Source organism: Chanodichthys erythropterus, chromosome 15 (assembly GCF_024489055.1).
Source record: "Chanodichthys erythropterus isolate Z2021 chromosome 15, ASM2448905v1, whole genome shotgun sequence".
In the NCBI taxonomy this organism is placed as follows: domain Eukaryota; kingdom Metazoa; phylum Chordata; class Actinopteri; order Cypriniformes; family Xenocyprididae; genus Chanodichthys; species Chanodichthys erythropterus.
Window position 1 is genome coordinate 8,120,510 of NC_090235.1, and position 21,991 is coordinate 8,142,500.

Below are 21,991 nucleotides of genomic sequence, written 5' to 3' on the forward strand. Positions count from 1 at the left end.
ACCTCTGCTCTAAACAATATTTTTGCTATAGCTACGCATTATAATACACAATAAAATCACACTGAAACATTCAGTTTCAAGTGTCATGTTTTAAAGTTTATAGATTTAAACAATTTTTAGCTAATTACAATATTTAGAGGCCCAAACCATCTGGTTTCATTAATTGTCTTGGTTTCATACGTTGTTGTATTATGTACATTTTTGGGGGGCTTTATGTCTATAAAGAAATTGACTTTCAACAATAAACCCACTTGAGAAAAATATTCAATGCATTGTATCAAGCATTATTAATGTGGTATTATTGATGTTTTTCCTTCACTATGCAGTCAACTCATTAAAATGAATAAAAAATAATCAAAGCAGTGTTGTAGTCAAGACCAGGACCAGAAGAAGGTCGAGTCTGAGTCAAGGCCAAGTCCTGACCATGACCATGAAAAAATGGTCTTGGACTCAGCCTCAACTTAAAGGATTAGTTCACTTTTAAATGAAAATTAGCCCAAGCTTTACTCACCCTCAAGTTTCAAAGAAAGTGTAAACTGGTGTAGAATCAGTTACACTTTTTCCGTAAGTTGAATAGGGAAGGCATAGGAGATAGTGTAAGCTTTTTGAACTTCAAGAGATTTACACTTTCTTTGTACGTTGAATACGGAAGGGGGTCTGGCGAAAACAAGATATTTTACTTATTAACTTGTTAAATATGGATTTTTTTTTTTACGCAGACGCATTGCCTTGCTTAAGAAGGCCTTTATTAATCCCCGGAGCTGTGTGGAGTACACGTTTGTGATAGTTGGATGTGAATGGAAGCACTTTCTTCAGCTCATACTCGTGACCCCTGTTCACTGCCATTATAAAGCTTGGATGCATCAGGATATTTATTAATATTTCTCAGATTGCGTTCATCAGAAAAAAGAAAGTCATATACAGTACACCTAGGATGGCTTGAGGGTAAGTAAAGCTTTGGCTAATTTTCATTTGAAAGTGAACTAATCCTTTAAATGAGCTGGTCGTGACTAGTTCTTTAATGACATTACTATAGGCCACACAATTTACATTTGTACATTGTATATCAGTGTACTACACTACAGTATTGCCATCTGCCATTGTACAACACTGAATAAATAATGTGTACACATTGTCATTTGAAACAATAATTATTGTACGTATCTGCAGCTTGTATAGTTTTCCAGCAGACCAAATGATTACATAACAAGTAACCATTACATGGCAAGAAATCAAAGTTTCTGCAGTTCTGTTTATCCCACAGCTTTTTCTGGATATAATTAATTATGAGCACAATCTGTGGCAATTCATAATATTTTCACAAGATCAGACCCATTCCAATTAAAGATAACAAACATGCATTTGTGAGAATTAGTATTTTAACAATAGCTAAAATATGAACCAGAATAACTACCTACTAAGCAAATGTTCAGTACAAATAAGCAGCAATAGTGGCATTGGTATAGAGCAATTCACGATACATCCAGAAATGCTGGTTTTAAATAAAGGTGAATTTGGAAAAGTGATTTTCCATTGTTTGGTTTTACCTGTGTTTTACAGGAGCTAGAGTTCGATTTATGGCTGCAGCTGACATTCAGTCCGCACTTAAATGGTTCCAGCTCATTGCAAGACATGCAGATAATTCTGCACGATTATTCACAATGCACAACAGACTGAATTTTTTAGTGATTTTTATCAGTGTAAATGTATATTCAGCTGCTCTCTGCTGTCTTTTTTCTCTGGAGGATAATGCCTTTAGTTACTGGTACTTGTTGTGCTTATATTTTTGCTATAGCTGAACCACTTTTTATCAGCTTACCATCAGAACCTCTGAATGTAACCCCAAAATCTTCTGTCTTGAGCCTTTTTAAATATAGCTTTTGTGACTGTTTTGTGTTCTTTTCAGTTACTTCATGTTCACTTTGTCACTTATTTTGTAACTTATACATGCAGAGTTGTTATTGTGGTAACACTTTATTTCGATGGTTCACTTTAGACATTCTAACTTTTAGTAACTTTGCAACTACAAGTCCGCTAACTCTCATTAATTTGCTACATGTCTACTAATACTCTCATTAGAGTATTAGACTGTTAAATTAGGGTTAGCACAATAAGTTGATGTGCAAAGTTGGTTATAGCAAAGTCCCTTTAAGGCATGTTAATTCACTCGGCAGCCATCTTTGAAACGCCTCTCGGGCAGCTATTTCAGTGATGCAATTACCTATCTCCTTGAATGGGGGAACATAAAATTCACCAAGCTTATGATTACATTTCATATTTGAAATCACCCATGAAATCTGACAGTAACTGTCTCATAAATTTGGCTTCTAAACGCTCAAATCCAATTGGCGCAGCCAATGCACATGTGCAGCCCTGAGCGTGCATCTCGTCTCAGAACACTGACTGTTTCTATAGCAACCGGAGCTTTTAATGGCAGCTGCAGTGACTTTACCAATTGGTGATTGGTTCTTTTATAGAGTACCTCAGGGATGACGCGTTTTTGTAGCCAACCCGGAAGTTAGCAGCACACGGGTTCCCTCGGTTGAAAGGCTATTCATTTTTCCCATAGACTTTTGGAAAATCGCAGAAAATAAGCTCTGTGTTTAACAAAGGGTTATAAGACTTAAACGTTTTGTCTATCAAGATAATCTTTACAAGTTAAAACAACATAAATACATTTTGAAGCCTAAAAAATGTCGTCAGATATAAAAAGCTAACAGTAGGATATAAACAGACTACAGCACACCATGGTCGCAGATCAACGTTGTCACCACCAAGCGTCCTCAAACTGTATTTAAAAAACATGTTCGCTGATTATGATCTGCGCTGTGTATGAATACTTATACACTTTTTCATGAGAAATGCTGTCCAAATGTCCTGTTTATCATGATGACGTCTAAAGTCTCCACCAAAGGAAGTAGTCCCTTTTAGCAATTTGTTAGCAACCGCCATTTTTAAGACACAGTAAATGTTTAAAAAATCACAAGCGGGTTATAACTGTTGTGTTTTATATCATAGATCAAAACGTGAAAGTATTTAGAGGCTTTGTTAACCACAGACCTTATTTCAGGCGATTTAGCAAAAACCCATAGACTTTACAGCGTTGGAACCGGAAGTCCTAAAATGCTAACTCGCTTCCGGGTTTTGCCTACAAAAATGCGTCATCCCTGAGGTACTCTATTTAGAAGACGTATTCCACCATATTTCTCGTTGCATTTTCTCCCAATCATAGAAATATGAGTGCAACGACTTAAAATTTATCGAGGACATTAAAATAAAGTGTTAGCAGATATATTTTGAGAAATTATTGCCATTTATATAACTCTCATCAAAGTATTAGTAACTGCATAATCTCTAACACTTTATTTTTTATGCTCCCCCAACTGACATTGTACTTATTATAAGTATACAGGACCTAACTTTGCAAGTAAATGTCAACTTGTCTACTAATGTCTACCCTAACCCAACAGTTTACTTACAGCCTACTAAGGGTGCTTTCACACTTGGTTCGATTGCCTGGACCGAACCGGGTTTGATTGCTCCCCCCTCCCCCTGCCCCCACTGGACTGTGTTCACATTATATTATTTGGGTCCGACCCGTTCGTTTGCGTCATCAAACCAGCAGCTGTTTACTATGTTGCTTAGTAACGATGGCGCAGGAGAAGGTGGCAAAAAGCATAACGATGTTGCTATACTCACTTTTATATTTTTGTTTTTGAACCGTTGGTTTTGTTCATAACGTCTCTTGCGTCTGTCTGTCGCGAATGTAGAATGCTGAAGGTGAGCAGAAATATGAAAGGCTAACGTTACACTACAGCTCTCTGTTTGCAGCACGTCAGTCACGCTCGTCGGGAAAGTGACTGAAACACACACACAAACACACATTATCATCAAATAATACGGCGTTAATAGCGCAATTCACTTCCGCAATTTGGTACGTTTGCATTCACATTAGAAGCGAACCGTACCGGAGTTCACTTGAACCGCACCCAGACCACCCTTTTTAAGCGGACTCGGGTACGGTACGAGGGTGCGCACCCGAGTTCAGAAGACAGTAGTGTTCACATCATCCAAACGTACCGAACAAGATTTAATTGACATGTAGTTGCAAAGTTACTTATAGTAGAATGTCTAAAGTGCATGGACTATTGAAATAAATTGTAACCTAAAAATCATTCACTCCTGCCAAGACAGGCTGAAACAAATACATTTTCCTCCACGAAATGCAGAACCCAAATTAAACTTGCTTATACAATTCCAAAGTGAACAAAATGACTGGAAGACAACAAATGCTGTCACATCAATGCCTGGAATACTCCCCAGTTCTCCACCAGAGGTCTCTCTGTCCATTACATTCATGCTGACAGCTTGTACAGAAATTTAAAAAGAAAAAAAAAAAAAAAGAAAAAAGATATCAGATCCATCATATACACTACAGAGTATGAGTTACCTTCAGTTTGTAATTGTGTAGGTATAATAATATTATTAAATTACTTTAGTTTTTTTGTCTGATGATGTTGAGGAATCATAAATGCCCAGTGATGGTTATTATTCAGATAAATTAACAGGAATAGCGAATTTATAGCACATTTCATTGACAACAAGTACTGCAGTCTGACGTATTGTTCATTTGAAGATAGTTGTACCCAAACCAAGTTCTCCACCTACTTCCTGTTTTCTGACTCATCTTTATTATTGATGCAGCCTACAATGGAACAGTCATGGAGACCTTTTGTGGGTGGTGTGACCTAGTGGTTAAAAATCCAGTAATTTGAAGGTCGGCTATTTAAATTCCAGACGGGGAGTACCAAGAAAACGTGTCATGATAATGTCAGGTTTCTCCATGTGAACTGCAACACAAATCACTTTGGGCAAACAATATGGACTAAATTACCAACTAGTATTATTCTAAACAGATAATGCAGTTTCCTGGGGTGAACTTGTGTTGTTCAACATCATCCCTGACACAGTTTCCAGAAGTGTCATGAGTTCATACCTTTCAGTAAATAAGCGTGTGATCAGGAAGCACAGGAAGGTCACTAATTAAAGCTGGTAAATCTTTCTCAAGTGGCCTCAATCAGCCTGAAGTTATAGTTATGGTCTGGAGGAACTCTTCAAATACACTTTTCTTACTGTTATTTATTTATTTATTTAATTTCCACCAATAAAATTATGTATTTTGTAAAATTATGTTTAATTCATCCTGTGGTCGAAATTGCCTTTTTTTTTTTCTATTTTTGGAATGAAAGTTGACTTGCTAAAGCTAATATCAGCTATGATTTATACATGCTAAATACAGAATTAATTATATTTTCATACTTTGCATAAATTCACTCATAAAAAGCTACCAAATTTAAGAAACAACCATTTTCTGAATAAAATGTGTCTTAGAAAAGCAATAACATGCTTTTCTCTTCATGATTTGAGGTTTCATTCATTGTCCGCACCAAATGTTGCAGGACAACCTATGTATTGTACTTTAATACTTAGGGTTAGAGGCTTGCTGAAACCTCTAACCCTAAGTGTACTCTTAAAAGTAAAGGATTCAAAAGAGGGGTTTCACAGTGATGCCATAGAAGAACCATTTTTGGTTCCCCAAAGAACCTTTTAAGTGATCAGTTCTCAAAAGAACTTACCCTTCTTTGTGTAAAGAACATTTTGATAATCCAAAGAATCTTCTGTGCAATGGAAAGGTTCCATGGATGTTAAAGGTTCTTCATGGAACCATTAGTACAGAACCTTTATTTTTAAGAGTGTATGTGTGCTTGCCAGAACAAAAACAAATAATTTTTGCAGTGACACTGAATTTCTACTTTTCCCACACTATCAAAAGTAACAAACAACAATGTTTTTTCTTTGTCATAAAAACGGTATGCTTTAACACTATCTCAAATGAACTTGCGTCAACCTGTTAGGAGGATTTTAAGGAAGATGGCTCTTAGTGCCATAGACTGGCAGCTACATACTACACGGCTTGAGAAGATAAGCCCTTCTTGGCATGTTTACCTTGTAAATTAGATCCATTAGCTTTTCAGAGAATGGTTCAGATAGTGTTTAATGTAAATGTCTGTTGTTGCCAACTTTAGTACAGTATATTGAAAATGTTCAAAACCCAGTAACCTTGTGCCAGTGCTTCAGAGCTCATTTGACACACTAAACATATAATCTATTTTCCTATATAATATAGCAATGGGTCTCAAAAAGTAGGTTAATTGGTGTACCGTGAATTAGCTATGTTTCTTATGGGCAAAATTGGAATATCGCATAAAACATTTATGAATAAAGCAAATAATTTTGATGACAGACTTTGGCTCAGGCATTTCAGAATGATCTAACCAACATTTGAGATGTTGTGCTATGAAATTGGTCCACTGGTTAGGGCAAGCTCACACTACTGGACGGTAAGACTACCTGAATTGCTGTGGTGCTCACACCACAAGGTTTCTTATCACAAGACATTTGGTCAAGAGGCAGGCCTGACCAACAGCAAAAAAATGTTTTCTCATGTAAATTCAGTAGAGAAATTCACACACATTATGAGATTTTTCCAATTATACTATCTGCACAGTGATTGGCTGGATTAGTTCCACCTTGTTGTTGCATTGCACACACTACACACCACCATTTTTAAGTGCATCAAGTGGCCGAGGGACAGATCCTCGACCCCTTGATTTTGGCAGAGGGAGCGAGTCTACTCAATAGACAGACAGCCCCCATCACAGACCGTTCTTGAGATTCATGTTCGAGTGGGTGGCATACCAGTATACAGTCCTTCCATTCAGACTCTCTTTAGCTCTGCATACTTATGAAGTGCGTGGATGCGGCTCTTTCCTATCTGAGGCAGGTTGGAATCCACATACTCAACTACATCGATGATTGGCTACTATTAGTCCAGTCGAGTCAGGAGCTATGCACCCACAGATCCCTGCTTCTCAGTCATCTGGAGAACCTGGGATTCAGAGTCAACTTTGGCAAGAGCTCGCTACTGGTCTGGTCTTCAATTCACTGAAAATCAGGAGCATGCCAGCCTCGTTCAAGGTGGGGTCTCTTCTCCATTGAAGGCATTGCCTTTATAACCAAGGAGGTATCAGGTCTCACCCTCTGCACAGACTGGAGAGCCATTCTCTTCTATGAGCACAGAAGAACCGCCAATCATTGAGGGCGGTTCACGTGCCAAGTTCCTCAAACGTAGGAGCAGAAATGCTGTCACGCAGTGGAGTGCCGCCGGGGGAATGGAGACTCCCTAGAAGGTGAATGCAATATGGCGCACCTTTGGTCGAGCAGATGTGGATCTCTTCGCAACTAAAGAGAACTCCCACTGCCAGACATACTTTTCGAAGGAAATGGATGAGCTGGCCCAGAGATGGCCTAGCCTGCGCCTTGATGCCTTCCCTCCTGTAGCACAGCTCCCGCAGCTCATCAGTCGGATTAGGGAGGAGAAATGTTCAGTCCTCCTGGTGGCACCACGCTGGCAGAACCAGCCTTGGTTTCCAGAATTGATTCAGCTGCTGTCAGCACCTCCATGGCCCATACCACTGAGGAGAGACCTCTCTCAAGTTGGGGGAACAATTTCGCACCCCCAGTCGGAATTATGGGACCTGCATGTATGGCCCCTCGACGGGAGCTATCAAGCTTCACCCAAGGGGGCATGGTAAAGATCTCAGAGGCCAGGGCCCCCTCCACAAGGCACCTTTACACCTAGAAACAGTCTACATTCTCAAACTGGTGCTTAGCTCGGAATTTAGACCCCACTAATTGTCATTTCTCACATACTGCAGGAACGGTTAGATGGCGAGCACACCCCCTCCACACTAAGTGTATTTGGCAGCTACCATGGCGAATCATGCCAGATGTTTGGCCAATAAATTGAGAAACACAACCTCCTCATTCCCGTTTTCTCAGGAAACCAGGATTACGTGAGTAACCATAACGTTTCCATCATAGTTAATGCGTAGTTCATCATCATTCTTATCTGGTAAAAAATGTATTCGCCTCAATGAGCGCATACTTTTTATGCGCATTTTTAGAATTTATGCTTATCTTGCCATTTTCATCCAGTGTTTTTCAAACAATATCTCAAAATTTGCATAAAAATAGGTGCATGGAAATACGGCTATTGTCATTCAATTCAATTCACATTTATTTGTATAGTGCGTTTCACAATACATATTGCTTCAAAACAGCTTTACAAAAAATGCATGTTTCTTCCTTACAATTTAGAGTACTCTGTTGTCAGAGGTGACTGTGCTAAAGTAATGTACATTTGTCAAAAATGCACAGTTCTAAGATAACACAAATTATGCAGTTAGCTAATATCATGTATTCATATTGTCAGAAACAATGATCTCATTAAAAGCAATTATTACAAGTTGTAATCATAATGATTACAATATATAGAAAATTTAGCAGTGATGCAGAGCTATATGAACTCCTCACAGTGGTTTGAGTCATCTCTTCACGGGTGTTGGGAGCATCTGAAATCTTGGTAAGAGACTGAATCCAAAGTGGAGCTGGCACACTCTCTAGTTACTTTGGGAGTTGGGATGGAAATGGAAAATAATTAGTGTAGCTGCTGTTCATAACAATTCAAAAGATAATCATGTGCATTTTATCTGATATAACTACAGTACAAGGTTATCAGGTACATTATGTGAATGCTTGGCTAAAGAGATGTGTCTCTCTTTAATCTAGATTTAAACTGAGAGAGTGTGTCTGAGCCTCAGGAAATCTATTCCAGAGTTTTGGAGCCAAATGCAAAAACACTCTGTCATTATTCTTTTCTATTACATTTGACTCTCTCCAGAGTTGGGAAATGTAAAATAGCATATAAGATAACATATAAAACTACCATTGTCATGAGAACATCACCACCTTATCATCATAACTTTCATCAGTTTCTCCCACTTTCCTTCTTCCGTTGCTCTTTGTGTCACCTGTGACGTCTGCTCCACGGATTCACCTGCTCTAATTCCTTAACGGGATTGCCGATTCCCCGGATATCCACTTAGAACCTGATTAGGCGAGCTCAACTCATTATGTCTGAAAAACCAATTCAAACCCCTCAACCCAAAAGCCAAAGAACAGACCCCCTCCCATTGAGCGTTCAACAAACCACACCAATGACACCTTCAGAAATGACACATCAAGTGTTAAACTAGCTCAAATGTGATAAAGCAAGTGTGTAATGCTTTAAACATGATGTTAAAGCAATGATCTTTAGAACCAATGCTGAGAACTTTATAATAGTTGTAAGATGTTCTTCAGGTATCCACCATATTTTTGTTCATGCCACACTGTCCATCACTTCCTCTGTCCTCTGCTTTCTACACTCACTCTTGCCTTGTCTTTCGACCCCATAACCTGATTTCCCATTCCAATCGCTTTACCTGTTCCTTGCCCTCCCCTTTCCTTCTCTCTTTCTCTCTCCCTTACTCTTTCTCTGCCCATCTTTGGGCTTATCCTTTCATCCCTGATCTCCTTCATCCCCTCCAATCCTCATCTGTTCCACTCTCGCAGAAGGGGAAGAGAAAGAGAGAGTTTTTCCACAGGTAAGTTGCATCCAGTCTGTTGGGGGAACCTGTGGAAGGCACAGAGAGAGAAAGACGGTTGAAGAGCTGTCTTGTGGACTAAGCAAAATAGAGACTGATACAGAAAGAGAGGCTTTGGAGTTATTAAGGAGAAGGGGAAGAAGCTTTTTTTTGGGTAGACAGGTGAGTTTGTTTCTAGTTTGCTCATTAATTAGTGTGTGTAAGGAAATTGTGCAGTGATGCAATGCACTGCAAATACTGAACAAGTACTAACCTTGTGCATTACGATAAACTTGAAGTCATATGCCTAAAATGCTTTTTTTTATTTTATTTAGCATGAATGCAGAATGCATGGAAATTGCTTTATCTTGATTCATGCATTTTGCACACAAACCAGAAGAAAAACCCTGCATTTTAAGGAAATGACCTCAGGTTTATCGTAGTGCACTTTTTGTCTGCTGATTTCCTGGAAGTAGTTCCCAGAATAAGCTATCACAAATTCTATAACTTTCTTAATACGTAAAATGACATTGGGATGTTAATGTTGGTATTTCAACCATCTCAAATGCATCCAGCCCTTTCTGGAGGAATTTAAGGTTGTAGCAAAGTTTGTTAGTTGTTATACTGATGCGTTCCTGAGGTTTTCCATTTCTAACCAAGTCATAATGTCACAACTGCAAAAGTTTGCACATTTGTCTCTTTGTAGGATTAAACTAATGCTAAAGCTGCTCTTGAGCAAGTAATCAAATACAGCTTAGAAATCTTGAGATTTGCCAGGTCTCATTTCATCTTGATGAACTTTCTTCCCGTCAATCTATCACATACATATACCCAAGACATAAGTCTTTTCTTGCCCTTTCCTTGTGTTTTGTCTTTGATCTCCCAACCTCAGGTCCCACCTTATCCCGTAGTAAAGAGCAGTTGGTAATCGGATGACAGGAGATTTGATAAGCCACCCCCAACAGCTCTTCCAAAGACTTAAGCCTTTCTTCTAGCCCTCCTTGACACCAATAAAACAACATCTCTCAGCAAGAGCTGAACAAACATCACATAGTAATCTTGTAACTATTATAACATATAATAATTTGATCATTAACAGCACAATGCAAGACTCAATTCTGAACATCACAGTTTCTACAAAGCAGTAGACTCTACTATTTAACCGTGAATTAAGTTCATTAGGATCTCAGTAGCACAGCAAGGCTGATAATTCCTCGACATCTCCTCTGGCCTCCCACCAGGAGGTAAATTCATATGGCGGTAGACTAGCAACCAAATATTTTTATAGTAAGTTGCAACTTAGTTGATGTACATCTGCAAAAAACATTTGAAATATTTTATTTTAAGCAGGATTACAGATCTCAGCTTGATTAGACTAGATGTTTAAAATCAAGATATTCTTATTGGTCAGATGCAGAATTAACAAGTCAATGACAAGCCTCAGGATATGTTTAAGGGGGTAATGTTAGATTTATTAGACCTTTCCACATGTCTTATTGTACAATATTGCATGTATTTATTTTATTTGTATTATTTTTATTTTTTTACAATTTGCTTTGTTTCATAAATTGCATGTATATTTATTATATACAAAAGTCTGTTTCAGTTTTGAAGGTTTGCTTGATGTTTTCACTTTGGTGGTAGTTTCTGAAATTGAATTTTTGAATATCAATATTTGAATTTGAATTAAATAACAGATTCTCAGGATCTATGACAGTAAAAGTAATGAAATACCCAACAGCACTGCTATTTTTGTGATGCTCAGCATTTAACTAACATTACTGTACATTCAACTGGATTTGGCTCATCTATTACTACCTAGATTTTATTGTCTGTGACAGACAATATTGTTATTGGCATGGTTCATTTATGTTTCAAAGCTTTTGCAAATCTGTTTAACAATTTTAACGTTACGGTCTACTAAACAGATGGAAGAACATGCTTTTTTGGGGATATTACATGCAAAGTTCAGGCTTAACTGGTCTTCAGTGAGATGTTACGACTGGCTGAGAGATTTTGTATTAAATCAAAGCCAGGTTTCAATATGATTTCAATATGATTTCAGTCTGATGATGTAATAGTCACACACAAGGCCTAGTTCAGATTAATCTTGGTCATTTTTTATATTTATTTACTTATTTTTAAGTGGAATTTTTTTTTTTTTTTTTCTGATTACTTTTAGCTTGTAACCCCGATCAACTGCAGCTATGGGTGAAATGGAACAGATGAAAAAGGAGGCCGAAGGCCTGAAGACACAGATTGAGGTGAGACTGGTGTAAAGCCCTTATATACTTTATAATTTCACACTGAAACCAATATTTGATGAAGAACACCGTAATAAGATCTTTGCAGAAGAAATGCAAACTGATCGCTAATGCAATGACTAGCTGTTCAATTTCTTTTCATACAATTAATAATGAAATACTAATATTAAATATTTGTTCCCCTTCTAGGCAGCTCGCAAAGCAGTCAATGACACAGACATGGCCTCGGCCGCTTCTGGGGTGGCCCCGGCCCCTCGGGTCCAACTCAAGACCAGGAAGACCCTCAAAGGCCACCTGGCCAAAATCTACGCCATGCATTGGAATACAGACAACAGGTGAGAACATTATCGCTGGTCAAATCAAAGAATAAAATGAAATATGATGGACTATACTGCACCGTAGAAGTAATCATCATTTTGTCCTCCAAAAGTACAAAAAAAGTATCTGAAATATATTAGTTTCACCTGTTGCCCTTGCTTGTCACATGATCTACTCAACCAGGTTAATAGCTTTCACATGGAATTCAACTGCATCCTGTGGTCACCTTGAATTAGCTAATTCTTAGTTAGATCAATTATCAGGGTCAGTGGCCTGAAACAGACTTAAGCCTCAGTGTTTTCAAGAAGGTACTTAACCATGTCTAGGGTTAAACTGAATTGACAGCAAAATAATATTGTATCATTAAATCAGCATGTTTGTGAGAATTCAAAATAATAAAAAAAAACAATGTGGGATGGAGTATATCAAATGGATAAATGAACAATATCCTTTCATCCTGTTGTCTTACAACCCTTTCTTTGCTCTTTCTTTCATTGGCGTCTTTAGGCTAATGGTCAGTGCATCACAGGATGGCAAACTTCTTATCTGGGATTCTCACTCTGGAAATAAGGTGAGACTGACTCAAATACACTTTCGAGAGAAGATCGGGAGTCATATACAAATATATTTAAACTATAGTATATATCAGCGAGCTATCTAAAAACATTTTGGGCTATAAATCATAATGTCGCCTAGTATTTTGGTCTCACCTTAATGAATGAATGATGAGTATTTTAAGCTCCCTGAATGGACCATTTGATTTTTCATTTTTAAATATCTCTCTAACTTCCAATAATACACAGGTATTGTAACCATCACCGTTTTCAACCGTTTCAAACTTTTTATGCATTTTGGCTGTTCATTTACGGCGTTTTGGGGGCCCAAATGCAAACTTTTGAAAATGGGTTTCAAAGTGCACATTTTTGAAAATGATACCATTATCGTCTCCACATAAACGTGAATTTGTGAAAACTGTGACATCATGCATATATTACGTGGTCAGTCTGTAGGCGCGTAGTGTTTCTTTACAAAGTGAAATCGCCAATTACTGTCCTGGCATGCATTACACAGCGTTTTGGCGGATCTGTGTGAATGAGGATCATTTTGACAATGTTGTCGTCTGTATGCGAAACTTTTCAAAAATACAAAGGAAAAGCTTTTCCATTTTTAGTACATCATCTTGTAAACATACCCAAGTCAACTTTAAACATTGTCAGGATAAAAACGTCCAGCTGAACAAAGATATTTTAATTAAAGGTGAAGTAATTTTTATTGTGAAAGTACTTTCTCCTATGTGCAAAAGTACGTGCGTTCTAAAGTTTGTTTAATATTAAGTACAAACGTTATGGATGAATTCACGCACAAATTCATGCTTTCACATGGTTAGTGAATATGGTATACGCTTTAAGAATATTGATTTGATTTTGACAGTTTATGGCAGAGCTACCCGTTTATGCAAGAAAACCTGGAAAACATATTTGAAAACAGTAATTTTGCAATTACATTTGATGGTGCAAATCAGAATATGTTCAAGGAAAAGATATAATATTTGCCTCTTTCTTTAGGTCAATGCTGTTCCCCTCAAATCCTCATGGGTGATGACCTGTGCATATGCTCCTTCTGGAAACCTTGTGGCCAGCGGTGGTCTCGATAACATGTGTACTGTCTACAACCTTAAGACACCCGTAATCAAGACTGTGAAAGAATTGGATGCTCACACAGGTAAAGTATATAAATCAGTCGAGAATCTTTACTTTCTTGCATACTTGTGTCTGTTATGTAACTGTGTCTCTCTCTATTGCTTATAGGTTACTTGTCCTGTGCACGCTTCCTCAGTGACACAGATATTCTCACCGCCTCTGGTGATACCACATGGTTTGTGCATGTAGCTTTTACATTTAAAGGGATAGTTCACCCAAATATGAAAATTCAGTATTGAGTGGCTTATTTTTTTAAAGGGGCTATCTGTAGAATTCAGAAAACCTTGTTATTAGTGACACCAGTGGTCATTAAGTGAACTGCAGGCAGCAACTTATTGCTCGTGCCTCATTCGTGCACACGTAACGTACAAGAGACTGAGCGTGATTCAATGCCCTGATATACTCACAGGAAAGTTCTTTTTTGTTATTTGCTTAGAAGTAAAAAGAAGTTGGAAATACCTTTGTAGTGATATATGGTTAACGAACATCCAGGTGTTATCCAGGCTGCTGAGAGCGATGTTCAGATGAATATGCAAATATGTGCTGACATCTCAGCTCTTCTCGGCACATTCATGAGAGATCCTGACAAAAATATACATGTTTGATTCAGTTGATCCAGTTCACGAAAATGGTGAGCTCACTGAGTTTAACCAAAGACTATAACACTGACTCCATGATCCAGGCACAGCACTTAACTAGCTTAATGACTAGCGATTTAAATTTCAGTCTGCTGCATACAGAAAGCTATTAAGGAATCTCAAAAACACTTGGAATATAGCACTTTAATGATCTTTATAAAGTTTATTAATATATCTCTTTTAAATCTTGAAAGCTTCTGTCCCTATTCATTGTAGTTGCATGGAAATAGAAGCCAGCTACAAAATTGAGCCAATATCAAAATTTTTTGTTTCATGGAAGAAAGAATGGGTGAGTAAATCATTTTTGGGCAAACTATCCCCTTACAGCATTACACTGTTGCTCAAACACTAGAACATGGTATACAGTATGCAATACTATATTTGCCAAAACATGCAATAGGCTATACAAAAGTACATACTACAGACAAAAAACTGTCCCAAAATTTCCACTGTGATAAAAGTAAAATATTCGTATATTTTTCTGTTTTTAATTTTTTTATTTCAATATCTCTTTCTGGACTCATTATTTGGTTAAACTGCCAAATATTAAGACATTTACACAAAACTGGATTGAAATGCACAAATAACTGGATGCTGCTCATGCAAATTGAAGGTCATGTTATTTTTTAAAAGCAGTATGTAGCACACTCTTAAAAATGCTGGGTTGTTTCAAACCAAATTTGGGTCAAATATGTACAAACCCAACAAGCTGGGGGTAAATTCTTAAATTAAATTGTTAACCCAATGGTTGGGTTTGTCCATATTTGACCCAAATTTGATTTGAGTTGAAACAACCCAGCATTTTTTAAAGTGTATAGTTTGCTGCAACTTTGATTTAGCCAAACAATTGATTAACATCCCTTTAAAAATAAAGTTAAATGGTGTTGTGCTCATCTCACAAAATCCATTTAGGCTGTTAAAATAAGTATTAACATAATAATATACTGTAAGTATTGCCACTTTTGCTCATAATTAAAGTTACAGCTTTTTCAAAGCGCTATAGACATTTTTGCAGCTTGTTGAGGAGAGATATGCTTTTACTTTACTCTTAAGTTACTTGGTAAATCCCATAAACTTATAATATGTGCTCCGAATGATATCTAGGGACCAAAAATATCCTAGCAACCAACCAGAAAGTACGACTGACATCTTTGTGTATTAAGCTTTTGTTTAGTTTTTATTATTATAATGGTTATTTTAATTTTACCCATTTTTTTTCTTCCAGTGCACTGTGGGATTTGGAGACTGGAAAGCAGAAGACAGTTTTCCTGAACCATATTGGTGACTGCATGTGTCTGTCTCTGTCCCCCGACAACAACTGCTTCGTTTCTGGTGCTTGCGACTCTCTGGCCAAGCTGTGGGACATCAGGGATGGCCAGTGCAAGCAAACCTTCCAGGGTCACACGAGTGACATCAACGCCATTTCAGTGAGTTTACACGAAATGTTCGATGCACTACCAAGAAAATGCAGAGGAGAGCATCACAGTTATTTTTTGGCCAGTAATTTCCTTCTTCATTGGTGATCCTAACCTTCTACCAATTTCAAAGATTTGAATTTTTCCAATTGGTAAGAGAAAAGCACTTAAATGGATTCAGCAAACTATGTCTACCTCTTCAGTTCTTCCCCAGTGGCAATGCATTTATCACGGGCTCGGATGACTGCACATGCAAGATGTATGATATTCGCGCTGATCAAGAAGTGATTGGCTACCAGGATGCCGCCCTGAACAGCGGCGTTACATCACTGGCTCTGTCCATGTCTGGCCGCCTCATCTTTGCTGGCTACGATGACTTCAACTGCAATATTTGGGACTCGCTAAAGGGCGAGAAAGTGGGTAAGTTTAAAGAAAGGGGAAGCGGATGGAGTGAATCATTAATGCTGATTATTTATCCCAATTATCCCATAATTTACTCACCCTCAGGCCATCCTAGGTGTATATGACTGTCTTCTTTCAGCCAAACACAATCGGAGTTAAATTAAAAATATCCTGGCTCTTCCCAGCTTTATAATGTGAGTGGTTTTGAAGCCCAAAAAACAACATCCATCCATCATAAAAGAAATACATATGACTCCAGGGGGTTAATAAAGGCCTTCTGAAGCAAAGCAATGCATTTTTGTAAGAAAAATATCCATAATTATAACTTTATAAACTGCAATCACTAGCTTCCGTCCACATGTTCACAAGAGAGTCAAGTTCTGGCGCATGACGTAAGATATAGGAGTAGCATAAGCTTAGGTAAGAGTAGACGCATGTCGCGGTTCAAACAAACAGGGCTGGACAACAAACTCAAGCTCCTCTGATATTTCTCTTTAAAAATTCTAATTTTAGACTTCTAATTCGTGACCGGTGTTTTGCTTTGCTCTATCCTCTGAGCTTCCGCGTTTGTCAATACGTCATGCATCGAGTCGAAGTTCAGGCTTCTGACGGAACTAGACTCACATACGAAAGCTAGTGCTTCTAGTTTATAAAGTTATAAATATGGATATTTTTCTTACAAAAATGCATCACTTCGCTTCAGAAGGGTATAGATTACTCTTATGATGGATGGATGTGCTTTTTTGGGCTTCAAAATCTCAAGCACCATTCACTCCCATTATAAAGCTTGGAAGAGCCAGAATATTTTTTAATATAACTCTGATTGTGTTTGGCTGAAAGAAGAAAGTCCTCTACAACTAGGATGGCTTGAGGGTGAGTAAATTATTGGATAATTTTAATTTTTGGGTGAACTAACCCTTTAAGTCTCTTTGAAGCAAGTCAAATGAAACTCCAAGCAGGTATTTTCTATGTAGGCAATTTATGAGTAGGAAAATACTTTTCTAGCTGGGATGTGATATTCTGTTAGTGTTAAGACCCCAATATACTCATGGCAAAGCTCTTTTTCCTTTTTTCACTTGGGGTAAAAAGAAGTTTGAAATACAGCAGTATACTGTTACCTAATTGTCTCCTAATATTATGAAATCGCCACAGATCAACAGTATTTCAAAGATGTTTACCAACTGGAGCGAACTTTTCCAGAAATTTAGCTTTGAACTCCAAACATTTTGGCCTGAGTGAACACACTAGTTCATTCTTCGATTGCGCTTGAAGTATATCAGGCCCTTAAGTCATGGAAGTATTCTACTTAAAGTCAGCATGAAATGAAAATTCACCCTGTCTATGTTCTAAATGCATGCTATGGATTTTATTGTGAACAATTCATCCATGCATATGTTTAAGAGGCTTTTAATCAAAATGTCATAACTGGATCTTGACGTGAAATGACATATACCAGATTTCTCCAATCATTTATTCCGCTTTAACCCAATTGCAGAAAGCTCATGTAGCTCACTTTTGAGTGCAGCACCCTCATCTCAAAATCTACTCAACAACCAATGCATAAAATCAAGTCCCTGCCCTACATTTTTTTCGTTTCCGATAATCTGTTACTCAGATTTATGTCACAATATGGAAAAAAGATCTGTTGCTACTTCCGTTTCATTGCATCTTTAAATAAATGTTCATGAAGAACAAAATGTCAAATGTCAAAGAATATTCTCACTTCCTTCCTTTCTTCTGTTCTCTCTTGTAGGTGTGTTGTCTGGCCATGACAACAGGGTGAGCTGCACCGGAGTACCGCCAGATGGCATGTGCGTTTGCACTGGCTCATGGGACAGCTTCTTGAAGATTTGGAACTGAGCTGGACCCTGAGAACCAGATGAGAAGAGAATGAGAAAGAGAGAGGATGAGAAATTGAGAATGAAAAATTCTAAGCAACAGAAAAATCTCACACACACAAACACAAAAAAATCCATCTGTAAGTGTGGGATTTCTGGAAGACTGGGTTTTATTAGAATATTTACATGGAATATTTAATTGTAAAAATAAGTTACAACAAACACAGGAAGTTGTTATCATAACATGACAATCTTATGACGGCAATCATTTGGCTTGAAATTATAGTATTTTTGAAAGCTTAAAAATGAGGAAAATGAATAATCATTTAAGAATTTAAAATATAGTATTACATATTTTTTGTCTGTTAAATACTCTCCTCATTAGATGAAAGTTTGCATAACTATTTTTATGTATTAGAAATAATGATAGAATGCAGAAGAAACTGTACAGTGACTTTTCCCAACAACCACATGGACTGTCTGAGATCTGATATATGGCTCTTCGATGCTGTTGGGGACTTTAACCTGGCATACAGTTGGATTTGAATTTCTAACAAACATCCTGAAGTCCTCTAAATGACACATTATGCTAAAAGATAAAATGGCTGTATTTACTTCTTTCATCTTTTTGTAGGACTTTTACATACAAGACAGTTCCTTTTAAATGTTGCAGTGGTTACTCGAATACCTTTCTAATAAACATAGTATTCTGCATTAAATGATATTTTGGTGTGTGCTGTGTGTATGTGCTGTTATGCTGTTATGTCCAATAACATAAGTGTTTTATGATTTTAGGGCATTGAAGTAATTAATAACCTAATGTAAAACAATGTTGATCTTTGCACCGTTACTGTGTTAAATTTATTAAAGAATCTGTGACAGGAAGAAATAGTATTGGAAAGGAAATCTAATTTCTAAAATGTGACTTTTTTTTTAAAGTTTAATAGCAGGATGAAGTTTATAATAGGAAAAAAATCTGAAGCTATATTGCTAAAAAAACAAAACAAAAAAAAATCAGCCCAGGAGAAGTGAATGTTTAGTTATCCAGATCAGAATTTATTCATATGCCAATTTCTGTCATGAAAACTCTCTGAGTTTGGCATGGTAATAAGTATGACAATGTTAATGTATTTGGTTGGCGGAATAGATCTATTACGCTGCTTCTGCTTTTATTGCTGCTGCTGCAGAGCAAGTATGGAACTTACCACTGCCAATACATACTACATGCTGCTGTAAGTAAGTAAGACATGCTGCTGCTGTACAATATAGCACACAGTACATGAATTACCCATAGCAGATTTATACAGGTGGAGCTGGGGAAGGTGGAGGGTTTCTGAAAGTGTGCTACAAACTGCTAAAGCAAACAATAGGCAAGAATTTCAATGTTGAGCAGCAAGCTCATTGGCTACCAATACAGGGGGATCCAATCAGCTGTGGCCTTTAGAAAATAATGTAATTGGAACCAGATTGGGTTAAGGACTTAAGGCAGGAACACACCAAGCCGATGGTCGGCTGTCAGGCAGTTTTTGTAGTTTTTGTCAGTTTTTGTCGGCTAAGTTTTCTCAGTGTGTTCTGCATCATCGACTGAAGTTGGTCCTCGTCGTTTTTTTTCCGGCCGATTTGACATGTTGAATCGGCGTCGGGGCTCATTGGTCCGTCAGGCCATCTGATCATTCTGATTGGCTGTTCATCTACTGCCACCTGCTGGTACGGAAAGCAAGTGCAGAAAGGACGTGCTACTTGGCGTCGGCTGTCGAGCGTTGATTTGGTGTGTCAGGGCAACTTTGGACCCAGATGCTGCCGAAGTGAGCCAACCCCGCAGTCTGCTTTCGTCGCCACTAGTTCATCGGCTTGGTGTGTTCCTGCCTTTATGAGCCTGCGCCATCTAGAGTTTCATGACAGAACTTTGTATTTACTAACTATAGCAATGCTTGAGGGTGAGTAATTGATGACAGAATTTACATTATTTGGTGAACTGTCTCTTTAAAGGGTTAGTTCACCCAGAAATGAAAATTCTGTCATTTATTACTTACCCTCATGTCGTTCCACACCTGTAAGACCTTCATTCATCTTCAGAACACAAATTAAGATATTTTAGTTGAAATCCGATAGCTCTGTGAGGCCTCCATAGGGAGCAATGTACACTTCCTCTCTCAAGATCCATAAAGGTACTAAAAGGTACATATTTAAATCAGTTCATGTGAGTACAGTGGTTCAATATTAATATTATAAAGCGACGAGAATATTTTTGGAGCGCCAAAAAAAATAAATAACGACTTATTTAGTGATGACCGATTTCAAAACACTGCTTCAGGAAGCATCGGAGCATAAGTGTAAGTGTATCGAATCTGCTGTTCGGAGCGTCAAAGTCACGTGATTTCAGCCGTTGGCAGTTTGACACGCGATCTGAATCATGATTCGAAACACTGATTCATTTGTGCTCCGATGCTTCATAAAGCAGTGTTTTGAAATCGGCCATCACTAAATAAGTCGTTATTGTGTTTTTTGGCGCTCCAAAAATATTCTCATCGCTTTATAATATTAATATTGAACCACTGAACTCACATGAACTGATTTAAATATGTTTTTAGCACGTTTATGGATCTTGAGAGAGGAAGTGTCCATTGCTCCCTATGGAGGCCTCACGGAGCCATCGGATTTCAACTAAAATATCTTAATTTGTGTTCCGAAGAGGGTAAGTAATAAATGACAGAATTTGGGTGAACTAACCCTTTAAGCATTGTGCCCCCTATTGGGGCGCGGCACCCATGTTGAGAACTACTGAACCATAGGCTTTTACTTCAATAATGAAGTCACATTGTAAACCTAATTCCTTTAAGTATATTTTATCACCTCCTGCAATCTCCGTCTCCTTGATAAAGTAGATCAGGCAGTTGTTTTTTCTTCCACTTAAGAAGGAGGACGTGAGACTTACTCTAATCCACTTTCAAAAGAGCTTTTCCCAGAGAAATGTCAGCAAGCACTCACAAACAAGAAGACAAGTAATTGACTAAAGTTCCTATTCTTGATGTCCATGGTGCACGGCTGACATGACCAAGCAAGAATTGGCTGCGAAATGAGAAAGTAATCAGGCCATATATATTAGGCTACATAAAAAGCAGTATCGGAATATGCATTGAAGTGCACAGCATTGAATAATATAAGTCACATAATACAAGAGCACATGGAGTGCAACAGCATTCGGAATGGCATTAAAACTCATTACATTGTAAGTAATTAATTCATATTAAAATAATAAATGAACTTCATTTCTAGGGAAAGCTGTGTGATGTAAAAATGAAGGCCATTCTGCAAATGGAATTGACCATGTGACCACAAGATAGATTACTTGCTTCAAATCGATTGAGGCACAAGATGTGCTTTGGAACATTCCCAAAATCATCCTGGATAAAATAATGTAATTTGTATTGGGGGGAAAGTATTGACTTAAAAATTCAAAATAGATGCAATTTAACTGATCTCATACGTTTTGGGCCCTATTGTAAAAACACATAATTCTTTTAAAATCTATTGAGCTCTTCTATGCAGGAATTGGGCTGCTCGGGATTTCTAAGGATTAGCTAATGAACAATAATAATCATTATTAAATATTTATGCTTACGTTCCATGGAGCTGATTGCGATCGGACGTCTCTTCACCTCATGCATATTAATTAGGTTATCGTGACGTTTCTTGCGACCTTCCAATGCCAAGCGACTGCCTCCTGAATATTAACGACCACACCATTTCCATAGTAGGATTCGTAAGTTCGCTTTTGGGAGCGATAATACCGTAGTCGGTGTGTTTGGTCCGTTTGGTTTGTTTGTCCCGCAATAATGTCCTCAAGAAAATTCTTCGTCGGGGGAAACTGGAAAATGAACGGCGATAA

The 21,991-nt window shown here is 37.7% G+C and overlaps 2 protein-coding genes and 1 long non-coding RNA gene across 10 annotated transcripts in view; 2 read left to right on the plus strand and 1 right to left on the minus strand.

Annotated features, from left to right (window-relative positions):
- The first annotated feature begins 777 nt into the window (after nt 1-777).
- gnb3b (guanine nucleotide binding protein (G protein), beta polypeptide 3b) lies at nt 778-18,806 on the plus strand. 3 transcript variants are annotated; one of them, XM_067361622.1, is made up of 11 exons: nt 778-945; nt 7,779-7,916; nt 9,517-9,710; nt 11,710-11,791; nt 11,981-12,126; nt 12,617-12,680; nt 13,675-13,831; nt 13,918-13,984; nt 15,673-15,874; nt 16,066-16,282; nt 18,018-18,806. In XM_067361622.1, the coding sequence occupies exons 4-11, from the start codon at nt 11,735-11,737 to the stop codon at nt 18,122-18,124; spliced, it is 1,017 nt and encodes a 338-aa protein (XP_067217723.1). In that variant the 5' UTR covers nt 778-945; nt 7,779-7,916; nt 9,517-9,710; nt 11,710-11,734; the 3' UTR covers nt 18,125-18,806. The 3 variants fall into 3 exon arrangements, with proteins under 3 accessions (XP_067217723.1, XP_067217724.1, XP_067217721.1); XM_067361623.1 differs by lacking the exon at nt 9,517-9,710; XM_067361620.1 differs by lacking the exons at nt 7,779-7,916; nt 9,517-9,710.
- Nucleotides 9,451-21,838, minus strand: LOC137002110 (uncharacterized). 3 transcript variants are annotated; one of them, XR_010891774.1, is made up of 5 exons: nt 21,725-21,838; nt 17,988-18,132; nt 14,269-14,391; nt 13,663-13,782; nt 9,465-9,577 (listed from the first exon to the last, which is right to left on the minus strand). It is a non-coding gene; the product is annotated as an uncharacterized lncRNA (long non-coding RNA). The 3 variants fall into 3 exon arrangements; XR_010891775.1 differs by lacking the exon at nt 13,663-13,782 and having other exon boundaries at nt 9,451-9,577; XR_010891776.1 differs by lacking the exons at nt 9,465-9,577; nt 13,663-13,782; nt 14,269-14,391 and adding exons at nt 15,777-15,901; nt 16,058-16,263.
- Nucleotides 21,809-21,991, plus strand: part of tpi1a (triosephosphate isomerase 1a) — a 7,531-nt gene continuing 7,348 nt past the window's right edge. For all 4 annotated transcript variants that reach the window (XR_010891771.1, XR_010891772.1, XR_010891773.1 and 1 more), the window contains exon 1: nt 21,809-21,991. This exon is cut by the window's right edge and continues 59 nt beyond it. Coding sequence is in view for 1 of the 4 variants with exons in the window: in XM_067361624.1 (XP_067217725.1) it covers nt 21,939-21,991 (53 nt within the window). In the remaining 3 variants the exon portion in view is untranslated.